Source organism: Chionomys nivalis, chromosome 14 (genome assembly GCF_950005125.1).
Source record: "Chionomys nivalis chromosome 14, mChiNiv1.1, whole genome shotgun sequence".
Taxonomy (NCBI): Eukaryota; Metazoa; Chordata; class Mammalia; order Rodentia; family Cricetidae; genus Chionomys; species Chionomys nivalis.
Genome location: NC_080099.1, coordinates 33,908,573 through 33,927,700, shown reverse-complemented (window position 1 = coordinate 33,927,700; position 19,128 = coordinate 33,908,573). Strand labels below are relative to the sequence as shown.

At 41.7% G+C, this 19,128-nt stretch overlaps 1 protein-coding gene across 2 annotated transcripts in view; it reads right to left on the bottom strand.

Moving 5' to 3' along the window:
* The window catches only part of Dtwd2 (DTW domain containing 2), a 45,876-nt gene extending 27,203 nt beyond the window's left edge, over positions 1-18,673 (bottom strand). For both annotated transcript variants that reach the window (XM_057788848.1, XM_057788849.1), the window contains exon 1: positions 18,430-18,673. In XM_057788848.1, the coding sequence (XP_057644831.1) occupies positions 18,430-18,647 (218 nt within the window). In that variant the 5' untranslated portion in view covers positions 18,648-18,673. The remainder of the gene's footprint in view (positions 1-18,429) is intronic.
* Positions 18,674-19,128: the final 455 nt, after the last annotated feature.

The following is a 19,128-nucleotide window of genomic DNA, read 5'->3' as shown; positions in this document are numbered from 1 at the left end:
CCAGGACATTTTCAGTCATGGAGCAATACTTTCATTTACCATAAAGACCAGAAGTCTAGCCAGGCAGTGGTGGCCCATGCCTTTAATCCCAGCACTTGTGAGGCTGAGGCAGGAGGATCTCTGTGAGTTCAAGGCCAGCCTGGTCGATAAGAGCTAGTTCCAGGACAGCTAGGGCTGTTACAGAAAAACCCTATCGAGAAACCCCCCAAAAAGAGAAGGAAGGAAAAAACAAAAAACAAACAAACAAAAAAGAACAAGTGCTATTAACTGCTGAACTATCTCTCCAGTCCCAACAACAGCAACCAAAACAGAAAGGGCACTATCAAAGGTATCTCAATTCCAGATCTCAAACTATATTATAAAGCCACAGTAACAATCAACACTGTAGTGGCAGAAAAAAACACACTGACCAAAAGAACAGAATATAGAACCCATAAATAAATCCACATGTCACTAGATACCCAGTCTTTGACAAAGGAGTCAGAAATATACACCAGGGGAAAAGGCAGCACTTGTGCTATTAAAGCAGAACATTGGCATTTTAAAGAACGAAAGCAAATCTGTTTCTCTGTCCCCATACAAAACAATTCAGAATACATCAAAGACCCTCACTAAACCTGAGAATGAAAGTGCTAGGTGAAAATATAAGCATACGAAGGGCCTTCTGTAAAGGACTCAAATAGAGCAGGAAATGACTCAAGAACTGAAAGTTGACCACTGGAATTGCATGAAATTAAAAAAGCTTCTCAACAGCAAAGGAAATGATGAGCAGAATGAAGATTGAGACTACAGAATGAATTTTTTTTCTTTTTTGGTTTTTCTTTTTTTTTTTTTTTTTTTTTTTTTTTTTTTTTGGTTTTTCGAGACAAGGTTTCTCTGTGGTTTTGGAGCCTGTCCTGGAACTAGCTCTTGTAGACCAGGCTGGTCTCGAACTCACAGAGATCCGCCTGCCTCTGCCTCCCGAGTGCTGGGATTAAAGGCGTGCGCCACCACCGCCCGGCTTTTTTTGGTTTTTCGAGACAGGGTTTCTCTGTGGTTTTGGAACCTGTCCTGGAACTAGTTCTTGTAGACCAGGCTGGTCTCGAACTCACAGAGATCCGCCTGCCTCTGTCTCCTGAGTGCTGGGATTAAAGGCGTGCGCCACCACTGCCCGGCCAGAATGAATTTTTGAGAACTAAATATGTCACTGGGAATTATTATCTACAATCCATAAAAAATGCAAAATTAAAAACCAAATCATCCAATAAGCAAAAGGTCAAAATGAGGTGAATAAATAATTTTCAAAGAAGAAATACAAAAGATCAATAAACACTTGAAGTGTGTTTATGGCTATAATGATACGTGACACCTGCCATGTTCCAGCAGTAACAAGTGAAAACCCATCAGTATACTTACAGGACTGATCACTGGTGATCCTCTATTTAAGTGTGATGGAGCACAGGGTAAGAAACACGTATGCTAAACTACAGAGTGTGGGTAAATCGGCTGAAATAGTTATTACAGCAACCAACTCTTTCTACAAATACTAAAGCATATCTAAATCCCAGCTTCTCAAACTATGGTTCACAAACCAATATGAGGTCAAATATCTCAACAAGTGAGTCACAAGAGAACTGAAAGCGGCAAGGGTTCCTGATGGCACAATGACAAAAAAGCAACAAAATCAAACATGTAACAGGTCTGAGGTGTGTCTGGTAGCACCTACCATATAGCATTGTACATGTTTTCCCCGCAGCCTTGATTTTGAACATATAATATGCATACTCTGCATGCATAGGCTATTACACCATGCAGCACCATCAAACCTTTGCTTCTTAAAACACCCTAGCTCAATCCCAGACTACTATGTTAGGAAATGCAGTGCTTTTACTGCACATACAATGTTTGTTGTTCTTATAGAAACTTAATGATTTAATTACTGAAAACAAAAATACTTTATCATCATCCCTCAGCACTGAGAGTACTAAATTAATACTGTATTATAAGGTTTGATTTTTGTAAAAGTGGTATCCGAATTGCTGTTTGTCTTATATAAGATAACTAAATAAATTTCAGCATACAATATGGTGTCACATGCCTTTAATTCTAACACTGGGAAGTGAAAGCAGGAAAATCAGGAGTTTAAGGTCAATCTCAGCTATATAGAAAGTTAAAGTCTGAGACTATCCTGGGACACAAGAGACCATGTCTCAATTTTTTTAAAAAAAAAAAAAAATCTTTTCTGGAGATTAGAACAGAATTCCCAACTATTTCTGAAATAGCCCCAAACATACTTTTGCTGTTTTGTCCTATATAGTCATGCATATTTCACACTGATATTTATAAAAATTAAAAGTATCTAGCCACTCTGAAAATTGCTGAAGATGTTGCATGTTCTTCAGGATCAAATATTCTGCTAAGATTAATTCTGTATGCAAAAACAAACATTTATATCTCATTAGTATATAAATTTTCTTTCAATTTTAAGAAATGATAAATTTGTATTTATTCCAAAGAATTGTTTTAAAATAAAGTTATTGATGATTTACTATCAGTAAATATTAGATTTGTATAGTTATATGCACAAAGTACATAAAATTTTATTAAGAGAAGTAACAGGAGGGTTTTTAAACATTTATTTTTATTTTATGTACTTTTGACTATATGTATGTATATACATCATGTGTGTAAGGAACCAGAAGAGGCCATTGGATTCCCTGGAGCTCGAATTACAAAGGTTACTATCTATCATGTGGGTTCTGGGAACTAACAACCTTGGGTCCCAAGCAAGAGTAGCAGGTATTCTTAACCACCCAAGCTGTCTCTTCAACCCCAACAATGGGAAAGAGCTTAAGAAGCTTTGGTGTACTAGGCCCTCTGCATTCCCTCTTACCTCCACCCTGGGATGCTTTTCTTCTCTCACAAAATTTCCTTTCCCATCCCTTCATTTTCTTACACATATTTCATACCTCCTTCATGGTCTCTACAGTACTTAAGCAATTCATTCTACAATAAATGAAAACCCGTATTTCTGGTTCCTGTTAGAATATTCTGTGATCAACTTAATAAATGGTAAGATGTAAGAGGAAAAACTGCTACTGAAGAAAACAGCTAAGCATTCTGAGTAAACACTCTAAGTGTGATGTAAGCTAAAATTAATTGCTTTGTCTCACGCTATGGTAACCTCATAAAACACCATTACCTATGTATTAACCTTAATCTATAGTAACCTAATTCTAATTACACTTACTAACTCTAGCTTTTTTGTGTGAATGTGTGTGTGAGCACATATGTGTGCAAGTGCACATGCAAGCGCATACATGTGCATATGGAGGCAAGTTGGCAACTTAAGGCATCATTCCTCAGGAGCTATCCACACTAGTTTTTGAGACATGGTCTCCACCCACTTGGACCTTGCCAAGTAGACTGGTTGGCCTATCTCCATTTTCCTACATCTTGAAGCTGGCATGTGCCAACACACCCAGCTTCGTTTTTTTTGTTTGTTTGTTTTGTTTGACTTGCTTGCTTGCATGGTTTTAGTTCTGTTTTGACACAGGGTCTCTCTATGTAGTCCTGGCTATTCCAGAACTCTCTATGTAGACCAGGTTGGTCTTAAACTCACAGAGAACTACCTGCCTCTGCATCAAAAGTGTGTGTCACCACTCCCAGCTACAGCAGGCTTTTCCTAGGGGCTCTAGGAATCAAACTCAGGTTCTCATGCATGTATAATAAGTACTTTAACAACTGAGTCATCTCTCCAGTCCCAAACCACAGTTCTTTAAAACATCTTATCATTTCAACTGACCAACTCTATATTTAGTGAGTTACTTTATAATGAGAATTTGTGTCTGTTATCTTAAATACTTTCTCTCTCTGCAGCAATACAGTAATGATGACTAACTGTTCAGCCATTAAACTATTTCTTAATAAAATAGTAAGTGCAGAGTAATTGTCTGAACTCTTAACTCTTTGAAAAAGAAAGAATAATGGCGCACGCCTTTAATCCCAGCACTTGGGAGGCAGAGGCAGGCGGATCTCTGTGAGTTCGAGGCCAGCCTGGTCTACAGAGCTAGTTCCAGGACAGGCTCCAAAACCACAGAGAAGCCGGGCGGTGGTGGCGCACGCCTTTTAATCCCAGCACTTGGGAGGCAGAGGCAGGCGGATCTCTGTGAGTTCGAGACTAGCCTGGTCTACAAGAGCTAGTTCCAGGACAGGCTCCAAAACCACAGAGAAACCCTGTCTCGAAAAACCAAAAAAAAAAAAAAAAAAAAAAGAAAAAGAAAGAATAAAAAGATATATATATACACACTTAAACCTGAAGGTTATTTTATATTTTGGATAGATAATATATTAAACAAAATCTCATAGCTGCATATATTAAATAATTTGATCAATTCCTATTTTAATATATATTACACGTATATATTAAATGTTAGATGTGTATCTAACTATAATATAATGAGCAAAGAACTGGATTTTTCCATTCACTACCTTTATAATGCATTGTAAATACATTATTGTTTTTCCACTCAATGGGGATTATCTTCTTTAAAAATCTATATAACCCAATAAGTTTTAATTATATTCTTAAAACATGAGTGGAAACGACAAGGAATTTTCCTAAGGGAACTGAGTACAATAAGCTTTTCCTTTGTTTTGTTTCTCTCTAGAGATGTAGGAACAAGTATGTGGTACCTATCAGACACAGACTGACAGACTTCCTTGGCAAGTGAGGCCCAGGGTAACCTGTCACTCTAAGCACACGCCCTCTGACAGCATGTGGGCTAATGCAGTTACGTGTGGCATGGACCTGAGATGCTAGGGCCTACAAAAACATCTTTCAAAGCCTAATTAAGTCCCATACATAATAGTCACTGAAAGCTTTTTCCTATTACAGTAGTGATTTTAATCAAGATAATCTCACATAAGGAAAAGTAAACTTTAAAAATGTATGAATAGATTTAGAATAATTACTGTTTGTAGCAAGGAAGTCGCTTGTTTGTTCCTGGCTGCTTAACCCCAAAATAATCATACAAAACTGTATTAAATCACTGGTTGACCCATTAGCTCTAGCTTCTTATTGGCTAACTCTTACATATTAATTTAACCCATTTCTATTAATCTGTGTATCACCATGTGGCAGTGGCTTACCGGGTAAAGTTCCATCCAGCTCTGGCAGGGCTAATGGCTTCTGACTTCACCCTTCTTTCTTCCAGCATACAGCCTAGCTTTCCCTGCCTAGTTCTGTTCTTCCCTGCCATAGGCTCAAAGCAGTTCTTTATTCATTAACCAATAAAAGCAACACACAGACAGAAGGACCTCCCACACCAACTGTTTTAAAGAATTTTTACTAACTAACTAAAGAAATACACATGTAAACCTGCCCCCCAAAAGAGTTTAAATCAAATTTTCCAAAACACAATTTTTTTAATATTCTCAAAAGTGGAAGAAAATTAGGAATTCCACAGCTCTTCACCATATTAATTGTGTACAAAACAGCACACACAAAAATGGCAACAACTTTCTCATTTTAAAGCAGGCTTTAGAAGACTAAATCCCACAGTGCCCTCTGCTGTCTTTTTTAAAAGATGTATTCACTTTTATTCATGTGTGTGCACATGCTTGCAATATCAGTTCACACGTGGAAACAAAGCAGGGAGGCGAAGACACAATGGGAATGGTAGAGTCCATCCCCAGTGATGACCTCCTCTAACAAGGCCACACCTCCCAATCCTTCCAAACTGTTCTATCAACTGGGGACCAGTTATTTAAATACATGAACCTAGGGGAGCCATTTTCATTCAAACTACCACAGCAACTATACAAAGGCCCTACCACACTGAAATAACAAAAAGAGAAACCAAAAAGGACTGAGAACCTTATCATCCATATCCAGCTAACTATGATTTACTTTCTGTTCTTTTAAGAAAAACAGATAGATGGATGATAGACAGACAGTAGATGGGGATGGATGGATGGATGGATGGATGGATGGATGGATGGATGGATGAAAGGAAGGAACAGTCTGAGGGACTAATTCATAGATGATAGTAAGAGTGAGATTTCACAGAAGAAAAAGGAAGGGTAGGAAGTAAAAGAAGGAAGGGGGAAGGGGAGGCAGAGGGAGAAGGTAACATCTGCCACACATTTGTGACATTACAGGTGCCATGCGAACATTCCTCCTGTGAAAGGCAGTAGTGCCCCTAGTGCAACAGGGAAAAACTGCAGGCTCACATGAGTTAATAGGGTCCTCAAGAACACACTGCAGGAGCCGCAACAGCTCTCACTTCAAAACAGATGCCTTTAGATAGGGCACCACACTGAGTCAATATGCCTGACGCTCATGAAGTTTTACGTGCAGCTTTATGTAAGCTGTTTTAGGCTCTACTTGGATACCACTAAAACAGCTGGAAAAAAAAAACCTTAGACATTACAAGAGAGCTAGAAGAAAAAGGTCAAAGCCCAAGTATCCATAAATAAAATGGCTAAAAGGAACAGAGGATATGAGGTTGAATATCAGAATAGGTAAGAGGAAGTAAACAGTACAGTACAGAGAACAGGAAGAAAGGAAATAGTTCAAGGGCTGAGGAGATGGCTCAGTGTATAAAAGCACTTGCTGTGCAAAAACCAAGACTTGAGTTTAGAATCTCAGAGCCCACATAAAGCCAGGCACAGTGCCACACATCTATAAAATCCCAGTGCTCCTAAGGGGAGAGGGGAAGAAGACAGGGGAGGTCAGGTAGCCTTGACTACACAGCTGCGAACAATGAGAGCCTGTCTCAAAACAGCAGGTGAGGACCTGCACCCAAGGCTGTCCTCTGATCTCTGACACATGCACCATGGCACATGCATACCCACATTCAAACATGCACACACATACACACACATTTATTTGCATAGATGCAAATAAAGAAAGAATAGAGAGGGAAAGGGGAAGTTAGTTCAAATTTGAAAAAAAAACAAAAAGGATAGAAACTGCCTTCATGACAATTAAGTACAACCCTGAGATAGAGGATTTCATACAGCAGGGAGAAGGCAAGAGATTCTCAAAGGGGAAACAAATTAGCAGAACAAAGTTAAAGAGTCAAACATAAACGTAACTGCTTAGGAGGAGCAGTTCCAGATAACAAGGTGGGGATGGATACATAGGAAGTGGCAGAGAAAGACGCAAATCAACAGCCTGGGGATTAAGTTGCAGGCCTTTGGGCAGTAAATTCAGGAGTTTGAACCCTTTGCCTTTACCTAAAATACAAGCACAGATCTCCAGGAAAAGAAAATGAGCAGGCCCAGATATTGAGTTGGTCTGATGATGAAATGCAAGCTGGGAACCATGAGTACAGAACTGTAAAAATTCATGACAGTACATCAGTGAGAAAAAACAGGTAACAAAGAGTAGCATAAGCCGCTCGTTTCTTGTGGGGCTTGAAGTAGTGAGTCCCTCCACTGCTCTGTGCTCCTCAATCTCATCGTCCATGCTACAGTACAATCCGCCTCACGTGTTTCTCCTCTAGAGCGCCTGATAACAACAGCCACGTTCCATTCATCTTCACACTGCCAGCGTCCAGCTTAGTGAAAGGTGCCGAACACCACACGCATGCGGATCACATCTGAGTGTTTACTTAACGATGTGATGGAAGAATGATCTGAGGTCTAATCCCTACTTCACAGGAGGCTAGGGCTTAGTCATGCTCTTCCTCAAGAAAAGCCACTACTGATTCACATCTACCTAGATTCTAAGACATGAACTAAACTAATTTCCTGGAAACTGAGTCACTAAGTGGCACTGGGTCCAATACTCAGAGAGGACTTCTCTGCCTTCTGTTTATCCTCCAGCTGGTTAGCTATCCCTGGAGACGAGCTTGGTCATCTCATCCTCTTTTATTCTAGGCTCAGGTGCTATCCTTTTGATCCTCCAATGGTAACAATGGAGTTAGACAAGGGGTAAAGTCCTTTCTTAGTCTAAGTCACATGCTCTGGACCAAATTCCAAGAATGTTCTGCCCAAGGAATTCACCCAAGAATATGACAGCACAGGAGCTTCCTGGCCACCTTTGATAGTATTCTACCCCTTTGGAGGTCAGTAAGTCTAACAGAAGAGGTGGGGGTTCTAAGTTAAAGGCAAAGTATCTTACTGTATTATTTGTGGTGCTGTGAGCATCCCAAATGTTCACAGCAGTCTCCCTCTTCCCCTAGACTCACAAGAATAAAGTGGGTGATCAGTGGGTATGTTACAGAGGAGAAACATAGAGCTTGGGGAATCAATGGTTTTAAGTGGTATACAAAGTGTTGGAACAAAGATCCCATCTCTCGGGTTGCTTAGTATAATATGTGGTGGTTTGAAAGAAAATAGCCCCCAAAGAGAGTGGCACTAATAGGAGGTGTGGCATTGTTAGAGGAAGTGCATCACTGCGGGTAGGCTTAGAGATTTTGAGATCTCTTTTGCTCAAGCTTCCCTCAGTGTTGACTGTCAGCTGACTTCCTGCTGTCTCCAGGATGTAGCACACACAGCTCCAGCACATCTGCCTGCATTCCACCATGCTCCCCATCATGACCACACTGGATTGAACCTCTAAAACTGTAAGCAAGCCGTCCCAATTAAATGTTCTCTTTATGAGTTGTCACAGTAATGGTGTTTCTTCACAGCAACAGGAAACCAAACTAAGACAAAGTATCACTCCTTAAAAAAGGTAAAAATGTTGGTGTTCTTAAAATCTTACCAGAGTACCCAGGGAGATACAAACAGTAGACTACTGGATTGAACAGTGTCGCTTTAAAGGACATGGAAAAGTCCTAACCCCCTAATATCTGTGAATGTGATTGCATTTGAATATCAGAACTTTGCAAATCTAATTAAGAATCTTAAAATGAGATCAGTTTATGATGACCTAGAACAGCTGCTACAAGGAAAGGCAGATCTGGTGGAAGAAGAGAGGCCACTATACAACAACATCAAGAACCGCTAACATTCAGAAGACAGAAACAAGGAATAGCTCTCCCCAAGATCCCAGATAGACCCAGCACCAGTGACAACTGAAGCTCCAAATCTTGATCCCCAAAGTATGAAAACAAATCTCTGTTGTTTACAGTTTCCACGTTGTGGTAGTTTGCAACGGTAGCCCTGCGAAGCCGTGATTCCCAGGACAGGTGTCTCCTAAGACTTCATTCTTCACTTGTATTGAGCTTTACACACACACCGGCATTTCCTCTGCCCAAACTCACAATGACGTCAACCGCAGACTGAAGAAGTCACTAGGATTCCTGCCAAGAAAACTACCTTAACCGTATCAAAATTCCATGATGCCACCTAAATTCCCAGACATACAGCAGGATCTGGCTGTGTCCTTAATATTCTGGCAAACTTACAAGACCAATTACAAGCTTAAGGGGGAAAAATGTAGGTGTGGGAAGTGGAGGGCACTTGCCTAGCATGCATGAGGCCCTGAGTTTAATCTTTAGAATTAAAGTCTACTTGGCAGGGAAGCCAAGAAGACGGGATGGACAGATGGCTCAGTACTGAAGAGCACCGGCTGCTCTTCCAGAGGACTAGATTCCATTTCCAGGTTTCACCTAGTAAGCTCACAGTGTGTGTCACTCCAGTTCCAGGGAACATGATGCACTCTTCTGCCCTCCACAGGTACCAGGCACAGATGTACTGTGCATACATACATGCAGGCAAAACAGACATACACATAAAATAGTCAAGTCCTTTTGTTGCTATTTTTAAGTCAGTGGACAGTCATTTGGCAGGTATGAATAAGTAATGGTTGCCATGGAACATTACAAGGTATTTCCATATGTTCCATTGTAAGATCCAGCAATGTGTACCCTTTTCCATTAAGTATATACCTCCTTTGTATCGGGGGAGGGACATAATTAAGAAACACTAAATATGGAAACCAAGAGAACCTCACAGAATTCATTCACTACAGACCACTGTCCTTACAGAAATTCCAACTGTCTCAGTTTTAGCCAGATCACATCTGCCAAGAGCTACAGAAGGCACTAGAAAAAGTGCCCACAGAAGGGCAGTGGTGATGCATGCCTTTAATTCCAGCACTTGGGAGGCAGAAGCAGGCAGATCTGTGTGAGTTCACAGCCAGCCTGGTCGATAATAAATTAAATAAAGTAAAAAAAAAAAAAATAAGAAGAAAAAGAAGATGGGCCCCGTTATGATCATGTTCAACTAGCGTCACATATATTCCACATACTGATCACTAGGGAGAATGCTGTTACGATTTGAGGGTGAATGTATAAAGGTTTAGTTGCCAGCTGATCTGGGGAAGGATTCCAGAGGCTCTGTCCACACAGCCGATGAACCCTGAGGTGTTACCATCCAAGAAGACTTCCAGCAGGACAGACCAGAGACTGATGAGCAGGGATGGTGATGACCCTGACCCTGGGTAGGTCGAAATGACTTTCTTTATAGAGTAACTAAAACTCTTCAAAATAGAAAAGAAATAGCTAAAAGAGGAATAGGAAGAAAGCAAATATTTTTAACTGTACAGTATTATTTTAAGCTGCTACTTCAAAAGAGTAAAAGTTTTTATGAGTAAGTTTACTTTTCAAGTTTGTATCTGAAACTATCAATTCTAATAATCTTTATAGTGTTTTAATAGATACGTGTTGGGGAATATTATTTTAAGGTGTGTGACTTTTGTTTACGTTGCATTTGTTTAACTCTGTAAAGCTGTGATTCTTTGCCTGTCTAAAACACCTCATGGTTCTAATAAAGGGCTGAATGGCCAATAGCGAGGAAGGAGCAAGGTTAGGTGGGGCTGGCAGACAAGAGAGTATAAATAGAAGAACCAAGGACCAGGACGGAGCAAGATAGAACAAGGGGAGAAGAATGCCAGGGGGCACCCAGCCCGACATGGAGTAAGAGTGAGAGTAAGATACACAGAGGAAAGAAAAGGAAAAAGCCCGGAGGTAAACCGTAGTTGGGATAATTTAAGAAAAGCTAGCAAGAAACAAGCCAAGCTAAGGACAGCCAATTATAAGAAAGAATTAAGACTCCGTGTGCGATTTATTTGGGAGCTGGGTGGTGGGTACTTCAAAAAGCCAAGAGAAAAAAAAAATCACAAAACAGATACATATAAATTAAATATGAATAATATAAACTAAAATTTATAAATAAAGGTAACAATGGGGCTGGAAAGATGACTCATCAGGTAACAAAACCTGCGACTCTTCCAGAGGACCTGGGTTTAATTCCCAGCACTCACATGACAGCTAACAACTGTAACTGCTGCCCTCTTCTGGCCTCCTCGGGCACCAGGCAGGCAGGCAGGCACAGTCATGTGGTGCACAGAAATGCAGTCAAGCAGAACATCCACACTCATTTAATTAATTTTTTAAGCAGCCCTTAGGCCAGTGAGATGGTTCAGCAGGTAAATGTTCTTGCCTCCAAGTCTGATAATTTGAGTTTGATCCCCAGAACCTGCTGGGTAGAAGGAGACAGCTGACTCCTTGTTCTCTGCCCTCCACTAGTATTCAGCATGGACATGCACCTGCACACAGAGTTGTTTTGATATAGGCATCCATCCTATTATGAAACTCAAATGTGATATGCTAGGGACACACTGCTCTGCAGTTGTTATCCTCTCAAAAAATGTATAACCTTACACTAATCATGAAAAAGCACAAATCAAGCCCAAATTAAACAACATTCCACAAAGTAACTGACCAGTAGGTGCCCTTCAAAAGCACCAAAACCATGAAAAACAAGAAAAGCCTGGAGAACCTCACAGCTTAGAGAGACAGATAATGATAACGTATGGTGCAGAAGAAAGGATCTTAAAGGTTTCAGTCATTGGGGAAATATGTTATGCTGATGCAAACATTATAGAATGCTTACATACATTAAAGCATAACATAAGATCCCATATATATGATGAATTTTTGTTTTCTTGTCAGAGTCAAGAAAAAAATAAAATTACTAGAGTCCTAGAAAGGGATACAAGGAAAACTAGAGACCGTATGGCGGTTAGTGTTTTGTTAACTAAGACACCATCCAAGATCATTTGAGAAAAATAATTTCAATTAGAAAAATGCCTCTTAAGCCAGCGATGTTGGCCTACAGCACTCAGGAGGCAGAGGCAGGTGTAGCTCTGTGAGTGTGAGGTCAGTCCTGAATACAGAGTGAGTTTCAGGACAGTCAGGGCTACACAGAGAAACCCCATTTTGAAACCCCCCCCCCAAAAAAAAACAAAAAAGCAACAACAACAAAAAACCACCAAACAAATGCCTCCATTAGACTGGCCTGCAGGCAAGTCTGTAGCGTTTTGTTGATTCAAGGTTAATGTGGAAGGAGCCAACCTACTACAGGCGGTGCTACAGCTGGGGAAACGACCCTGAGATGCACAAGAGAGCAGAGGCTGAGCAAGCTGTGAGGAGCAAGCCAGTAAGCAGCACTCCTCGATGGACTCTCCATCAGCTCCTGCCTCCAGCTAGGTTCCTGCCCTGACTTAGCAGTGATGGACATTACCAGGAAGTATAAGCTGAAATAAGACCCACCCCACCCTACTCAAGTTGCTTCTAGTCATGGTGTTTTATCACAGCAATAGAAACCTAAGACACAGAATTTATATTAGGATGATGAAAGGCTTTGGGTTCACATAGTGCTGATGACTATAAAACACTACAAATATAATGCAATAGAATGTGTCTTAGTTACTGTTCTGTTGCTGTGAAGAGACACCATGACCAAGGCAGCGTATAAAAAAAAAATTAACTGGGGGCTTGCTTATTTTCTGAGGGTTAGATCATCACAGTACGGAGCAAGGCAGTAGGCAGGCAGGCATGGCACCAGAGCAGTAAATGTGATCCACAAGTAGCAGGCAGAGAGAGAAAAAGACTGGGCCTGGAGTGAATTTCTGAAACACTAAAGTGACAGCACCTCCTCCAACAAGGCCATACCCCTAGTCCTAAACAGTCCACCAACTAGGAACCACACATTAATATATAGGAGACTATGGGGACCATTCTCATACAAACCACCACAGAATGCAAACTTATAACACAGTTAAAACAATGAATATATTCTTAAGCATGTTATCTCAAACCAAAAACAAAGATAAGTCTGGCAAGAAACTTACCCATATAAACAAACCAGATCTGTTTCTACTGAGCTGATTTTTCTAATCCTTTTTGCATGGCCAGCGGGCTTATTGCATACCTATTCTTTTTATTTTGTTTGTGGGAATAACTTTTTCCAAAAATATCTCTTGCGTTCAGAACTCAACCAGATCTTGCAATCAAATTAATAATACGCCCTGAGACCATTCAAAATTATACACTTAATCCATTTCCCTATTATATACTCGCTCTGTTTAACTTGCCTTTCAGAAAACAGTATAGCCCAACCTAATCCTCCCCTGGACTTCACATGAAATCAGCTTCTATGACATAAGCTAAATTCTAATATTTAATCTTAAACTATGCATTCTTCCATGCCTCAGACTCAGAATAACTGTTAGTGTGTATGTGTGTGAGAGACAGAGATACAGAGAAAGAGACAGGAACAGAGATGGGGGAGGAGGTAGCAATCATTTGCTGAAAGCAGCCAACAGGTCAAATGTAATTTTAAAGAAAACAAATATCTACCATATGGAAGCAACATGTGGATATAGTTTCATAACAACTCCTTGTGGTTTTAAGTACTACTCTGGGTCACTTGGGGTCAGCAAGATAATTTCTTCCCTTGTAAGATTCTGCTAAAAACTTCTGTAAAACACCACTCCTCATTTCTTTCTCATTCCATGTTTTCCGTGCTATGCAATAAATATTGAGCACAGTCCTTTCTTAGAGCCAGACTCAACCGCAGACAACAGACAGAAGTCAGATGGGCAAAGAGCTCAAAAACAGGGCAGATGGAAGACACAAGGAGAGAGTGGAGATTTCACATTTGGACTCACTCTTGTGCACTCCAAGAGCAAGAACCTTTTTTCACCCTCCAATGCTGTACTGATGGACTTTTTTCTGGATTTCTTTCCTTGAATGGTCCTGAATCTTCTCCTCACTCTATTCCAATGCTCACTCTTTCACCATCTTTTCATTAGACTTTCAACAGAATTTAAAAAATTTTAAAAAAAGAAAAAACCTTAGCAGAGGAAAAAAGTAAATACCTACCAGTACTACCTTTAAATCTGCATTCCTAAAATAAAAGGGACAAGCCATCAGGAGAAATAAGAATCTGGCCATGGGCAGGAAGAAGACTCAGAACATACAAGCTTGCCCTTAAAATGGCCATAACCAAAGGAATGGAAAACAATCAATGTATTAGAAAAGGCAAAGAAACACCTTATTTCTATAACCAGTGCAGCAGCAACAGAACCAGGAAAGCCAGAACTAAGCATCTAATACTGACAGCGTCTAAAGACAAAAGCACAGAGGCAGGAGACATAGGTCAATAGGTAAAGCACTTGTCACACAGAAGGAAGAACCTGAGTTCAAATCCTCTGAGCCTACATAAAGTCGGCACTGTAGCTGAGTCTATATTGTCAGCTCAGGGGCCTCTAGCCTGGCATAGGACCACAGTGAGGACCAACTATTCTCCACAGATGTCATGTACACACACAGAGGGGTTTGGGGGAGAAGCTTAAAACCAGGACAGGGAAAACACTATTCAAATCACAAAGCTATCTTATTAGATAAAAATGTACAAAAAAAACTTTGGGGTCATTGAGGGCTCAGCAGGTAAACACTCTTCCTGCAAAAGCCTACAGAGCCGAGTTTGATTCCAGGAACGCACTTAAAGATGGGAAGAGAGAAACAATGGAGAAACAAAGTTGTCCTCGCTCCTCCATACTCGTGCATATGTACACACACACACACACACACACACACTTTCTTCTCAATTACTTCATAACTTAAGAGCTCCTTTAAATAATACCAGATTTTAAACTAGAATATTACTTGATTACATAGTCCTTAACTCCATAAGCACTACTAATACTATAAATTATTAACTTGGGACAAATTAACATAGGGATTAATGTGGTTCGATGTTCTTTGAAGAAAATGTCTGAGTGTAATACTGTAATTCTTATTTTTATAAGGGAAAGTAAATCAAATATTTAGTAAGCGCTAATGTGATTCATTTTTAACTGGTCACTCTCTAAAGATTTAATTAAGATTAAGAGGGAAAATGTCTCTTGGCATGTATGATCTTTGCCCAACTTTGAACATATGATTAGCTTACATAACAATTTACAAATCTGCTTTGCTCATGTATTATGAACAAACCACTTTCTAGAGTAAACACATTTTCTATGCAAACAGGAAAAAGCAAATTAATGAATTTCCTTGGAAATATGATTTTTATATGTACAAAAATTTAAATTTTTGGAATACCTAAATTTTTACCCTAAACATTGTTGTTACTAATCCGTTTGATTTTATATTTACAAAAAGGACTGAAGATGTATCTCAGATGGTGCACTCCTAAAGCCCTTGGTGAAATCCCCAGCAACCCACAAGTGGAGTGGGAGACAGAAGGATCAGTGGAAGGGCACTCTAGGCTACAGAATGTTGGAAACGAGCTGGGCTACATGATACCATGCTGAAAGAAGGAGGGGATGGGAGAGAAGTGAAAAGATTATTAAGTTAAAATGTTAAGATACACGTAACTTAGGTGAAATAATTTAGTAATACAGTACAGTGAAAATGCCAGTGGAGACAGCAGGATTAACAGAACTGCGGCTCACAGCTGCTGACCAGCTTCTCAAGAGAGCACTGAGCCATACTGCTAATCCAAGAAAATATAAAATACGAAGTCTGAAATCCAGTTCCTACTGAATGCATATTGCATTTCTGTTACTGTAAAGCTGGAAAATTGCAGGCCACATAATGGCAAGTGCATCTAGAAAAAAGGATATCCTACAATCGAGATCCATTCTCTGAGTTTGTACAAGCCAACCTCTGGCAAAAAGTCAAAACATGCAAGATAAAATATCCCAAGTGCTCAAGTAGTACAGGCATCCTACTTTGTCACCTCACTCACAAGAGCTTTCCTAACGCCATTTCAACTATTTTCCATCATCTCGATTCCTTTCCAACATTGCCTGCCCCCTAGTCTGCAGCTCACTTGCTTGCTGGTTTATTATCTGTATCTAATAAGAAAATGAACCTGGGTCATTGTATTCTTAGTGATTAGCAGAGCACTCAGAAAGTAATAAGCAAATGTGTAGGTCTAGAGCTCGGAGAAAGGCCCAGGGTGGAGAAAACATGATAATCTCCCAGGAAATTGGGTAAATCACCAGTGGGAAGCGGGAAGAGCTTGAAGAAGAGGACTTAGAATCAGTACTCTGGAGAAGGGGTCTCGGCAGGTATTAGGCAGGCAGGAAAGCAAACTGCAAGGAGGCAAGGATGAAAACTTGCTGAAGATCGACTCCAGCAACCTGGATCGAGACTTTGGGGAGTCTAAAGCCAGATGGTTTAGTGCCAACTTTAAACACAGTATAATTTGGGAAAAGGTTTCCTGGTGCAATACAGTCCCTGGTGTACGAAGAAGCGTTATTACATCAAAATTTGATTCAGGATCGCGTCATTTCTTCCAAGAAGATGGGTTCTAGAGATAGGTTACCTAGACTAGCTTAAGGGCGTAAGGAAGCAGCTGGCCGGGTCTTGGTCATACAAAGAGCACAGAAGTCACTTGGGATATTAACCACATCTGTTCCTGACTGTGGGCTCTTGGTGGAGCCTCTGGGTATACAGATACTAATAAGGGTTTCTTAAACTATTAGATATCTCCAGTCCTGGTTGTGGGACTTTGGGGAGCCTCTGGCTGTAAGGGTCATTTAGATTGCTAGCCACCTCTGGCCCTGGTTGTAGGAGTTTGATCTGGCCTGACTCAACAGATAACACAAATCACCAGGCTATTAATCACCTCCAATTCCCAGCCTTCTGGATGGAAGAACAGTTTTTACATTTTTTTCATTGAGAAGACAATCCTGTATGCTTTACACTCCTGGTTGTGGGCTGAAGGACCTCCATGCTCCCAACAGAGAAGCCCAACATTTGGACTTTGAGAAGGATAGGCCAAGGAGACTGGGCCAAAGAAGTCATCTAAATCCAAGGGGAACCAAAGAAAGAGTGTGTGAAAGAGTGTATACAAAATGCTGCCAGCTCATCTACTGTGTAAAACGGCAATGATCCACTGGGTTTTAGCTCACGAAGGTTACAGGTGTTATACTCAAAGCCATTTCAGGGCAACTAGATGATCTAATGGTGAACTGCAGAGTGATTATAAGCTAGGGAAGTAGAGGCAAGCTTCAGTTAGGATCCGAAATACGTTGCCAAGCACACCCCTTCCAAGTGTCCATATGACAACTTATGGCATTACCGAGGAGGTGGGGATGAGTGGAAGGAAGTTAGGTCATCTGGTAAATGCCTTCAGTGGGACACTGGGCATCTGGTTCCTTTCTATAGGCCTCCTCTATTCTGTGCACAATGACCTATGCAGGACCGCAGGCCCAACACGACCCACCAAGCTATGGGCTGCAAATGCTGAGACCCTGAACCCAAATAAAGTTTCCCCTTCTAAGCTGAATGCCTCAGGTACTAAAATAAGAGATGGCTGACCAGTATCTAATGATTAAAAAGGACACCAGAGATGGGTGACAGCTGAAGACCTTTCAGGAACCAGGGACATCAGTCGAGCGGCAAGGATGATGTTTCTTAAATTCTGAGATTAAATAAGCAGGAGGAACAAATTACATAGCTGAAGCACACCTGAGGTGGCCCCCAAAGAATAATCAGCTATATTGGAGAAACTCTCTGCATGAGCCTCTAAGTACCCAGCTAGGGCGAGACCATAATTTTTTTCCTCACTGCATTTCTCGTACCCAGAACAGCCAGCATGCAGCAGACACACAGAAATTCAGTTTAAAAAAAAATTCAGAAGGTGTCTCATATAGTTCAGGCTTGCTAGGTAGCTGAGAATGACCTTGAATTTCTGATCTTTCCCAAGTACTCAGCTAAGAAACCTGGTTTTCAGTAAACACTGATAAACAAATTCAAAATTCTCAATCCAAGCAGTCCGTCTATTATTCATGATGGCCAGCCCACTTAAGCATCGTTAAGTATTAATGTTATTAGGCCTCGAGAGTTCCATGTATCAAAGACTCTTAAATTTCTTGGGGAAAAAAAAACTAACTCTTGCAGGGCTTAGTGGTGCACGCTTTAAACCATACACTCGGGAAGCAGAGGCAGGCAGATCTAAAGTGAGTTCGAGACCAGCCTGGTCTATAAAGAGAATTGCGGGACGGCCAGGGCTCTGTTACAAAGAGAAACCCTGCCATGAAAACCCAAACAAACAAACAAACAAGGTCTTGCAGAAAGTCTGTTTAAATAATCATCATGGCCCTGGATGAAAGACTTCTTGCAGCGACCGGCGCGCGGAGTCCGCCTGGCCGGCAGAGGGCGCCGCAGCTCCCGGGACGCCCGCGCTCACCTGCAGCGGCTGCACTCGGGCCTGCGCTCGGCGCGCTCCACCGGCAGTCCCCACAGCCCGTCGGCGCCCGCGCCGTCCCCCTCTTCGCCCGCGGGAGCTGCCACCGGCGCTGCGCTGCCCTCCGGCCGCTCCTGCTCGTCCCGCGTCGGCGACCCCGAGGCCCCAGGAGGCCGAGGCACGGACGCCCCGAGCGCGCGCGCCTCTTCCTGCGGCTCCATGGCTGGTGTTGCAGTCAAGCGGTGGCATTGAGGGGGCGCCGCCGCCGGGGGGCGCCACGCGCTGAAGAAAGCGATCCACGCACGCACGTCACGTAAGGGGCAGGCCTCAGAGGTGCCGTGAGGTCCCGCCCCATTGCAGAAAGGAAGGAGCCCATTGGTCCGTGCTTCACCCATAGGTAGGAGGGAAGGCGTGGCAATGTGGCTATGCTAGTAAGTATAGGATTCCTGGGACAGGTAAAGGAGTCATCGCCAGAAGCTACCCAGACCCCGAACCTCAGCGCCATTCTCTGTATTTAAAGGATTACGTGAAATTCTAGGCAGCAGTGCCGGATTCTAGGACATGTGCGCGCTCAACCCTGCAGCCACTCGCGCCCTTAATGGCCAAAAGCTGCAAAGGAGCTGTTGGAACCGCTGAAAACTGGTCCAGGGACTGCTCCAGTATAAACTCGGATCTCCTGTGTCCCGTGCCTTGTTCACATTT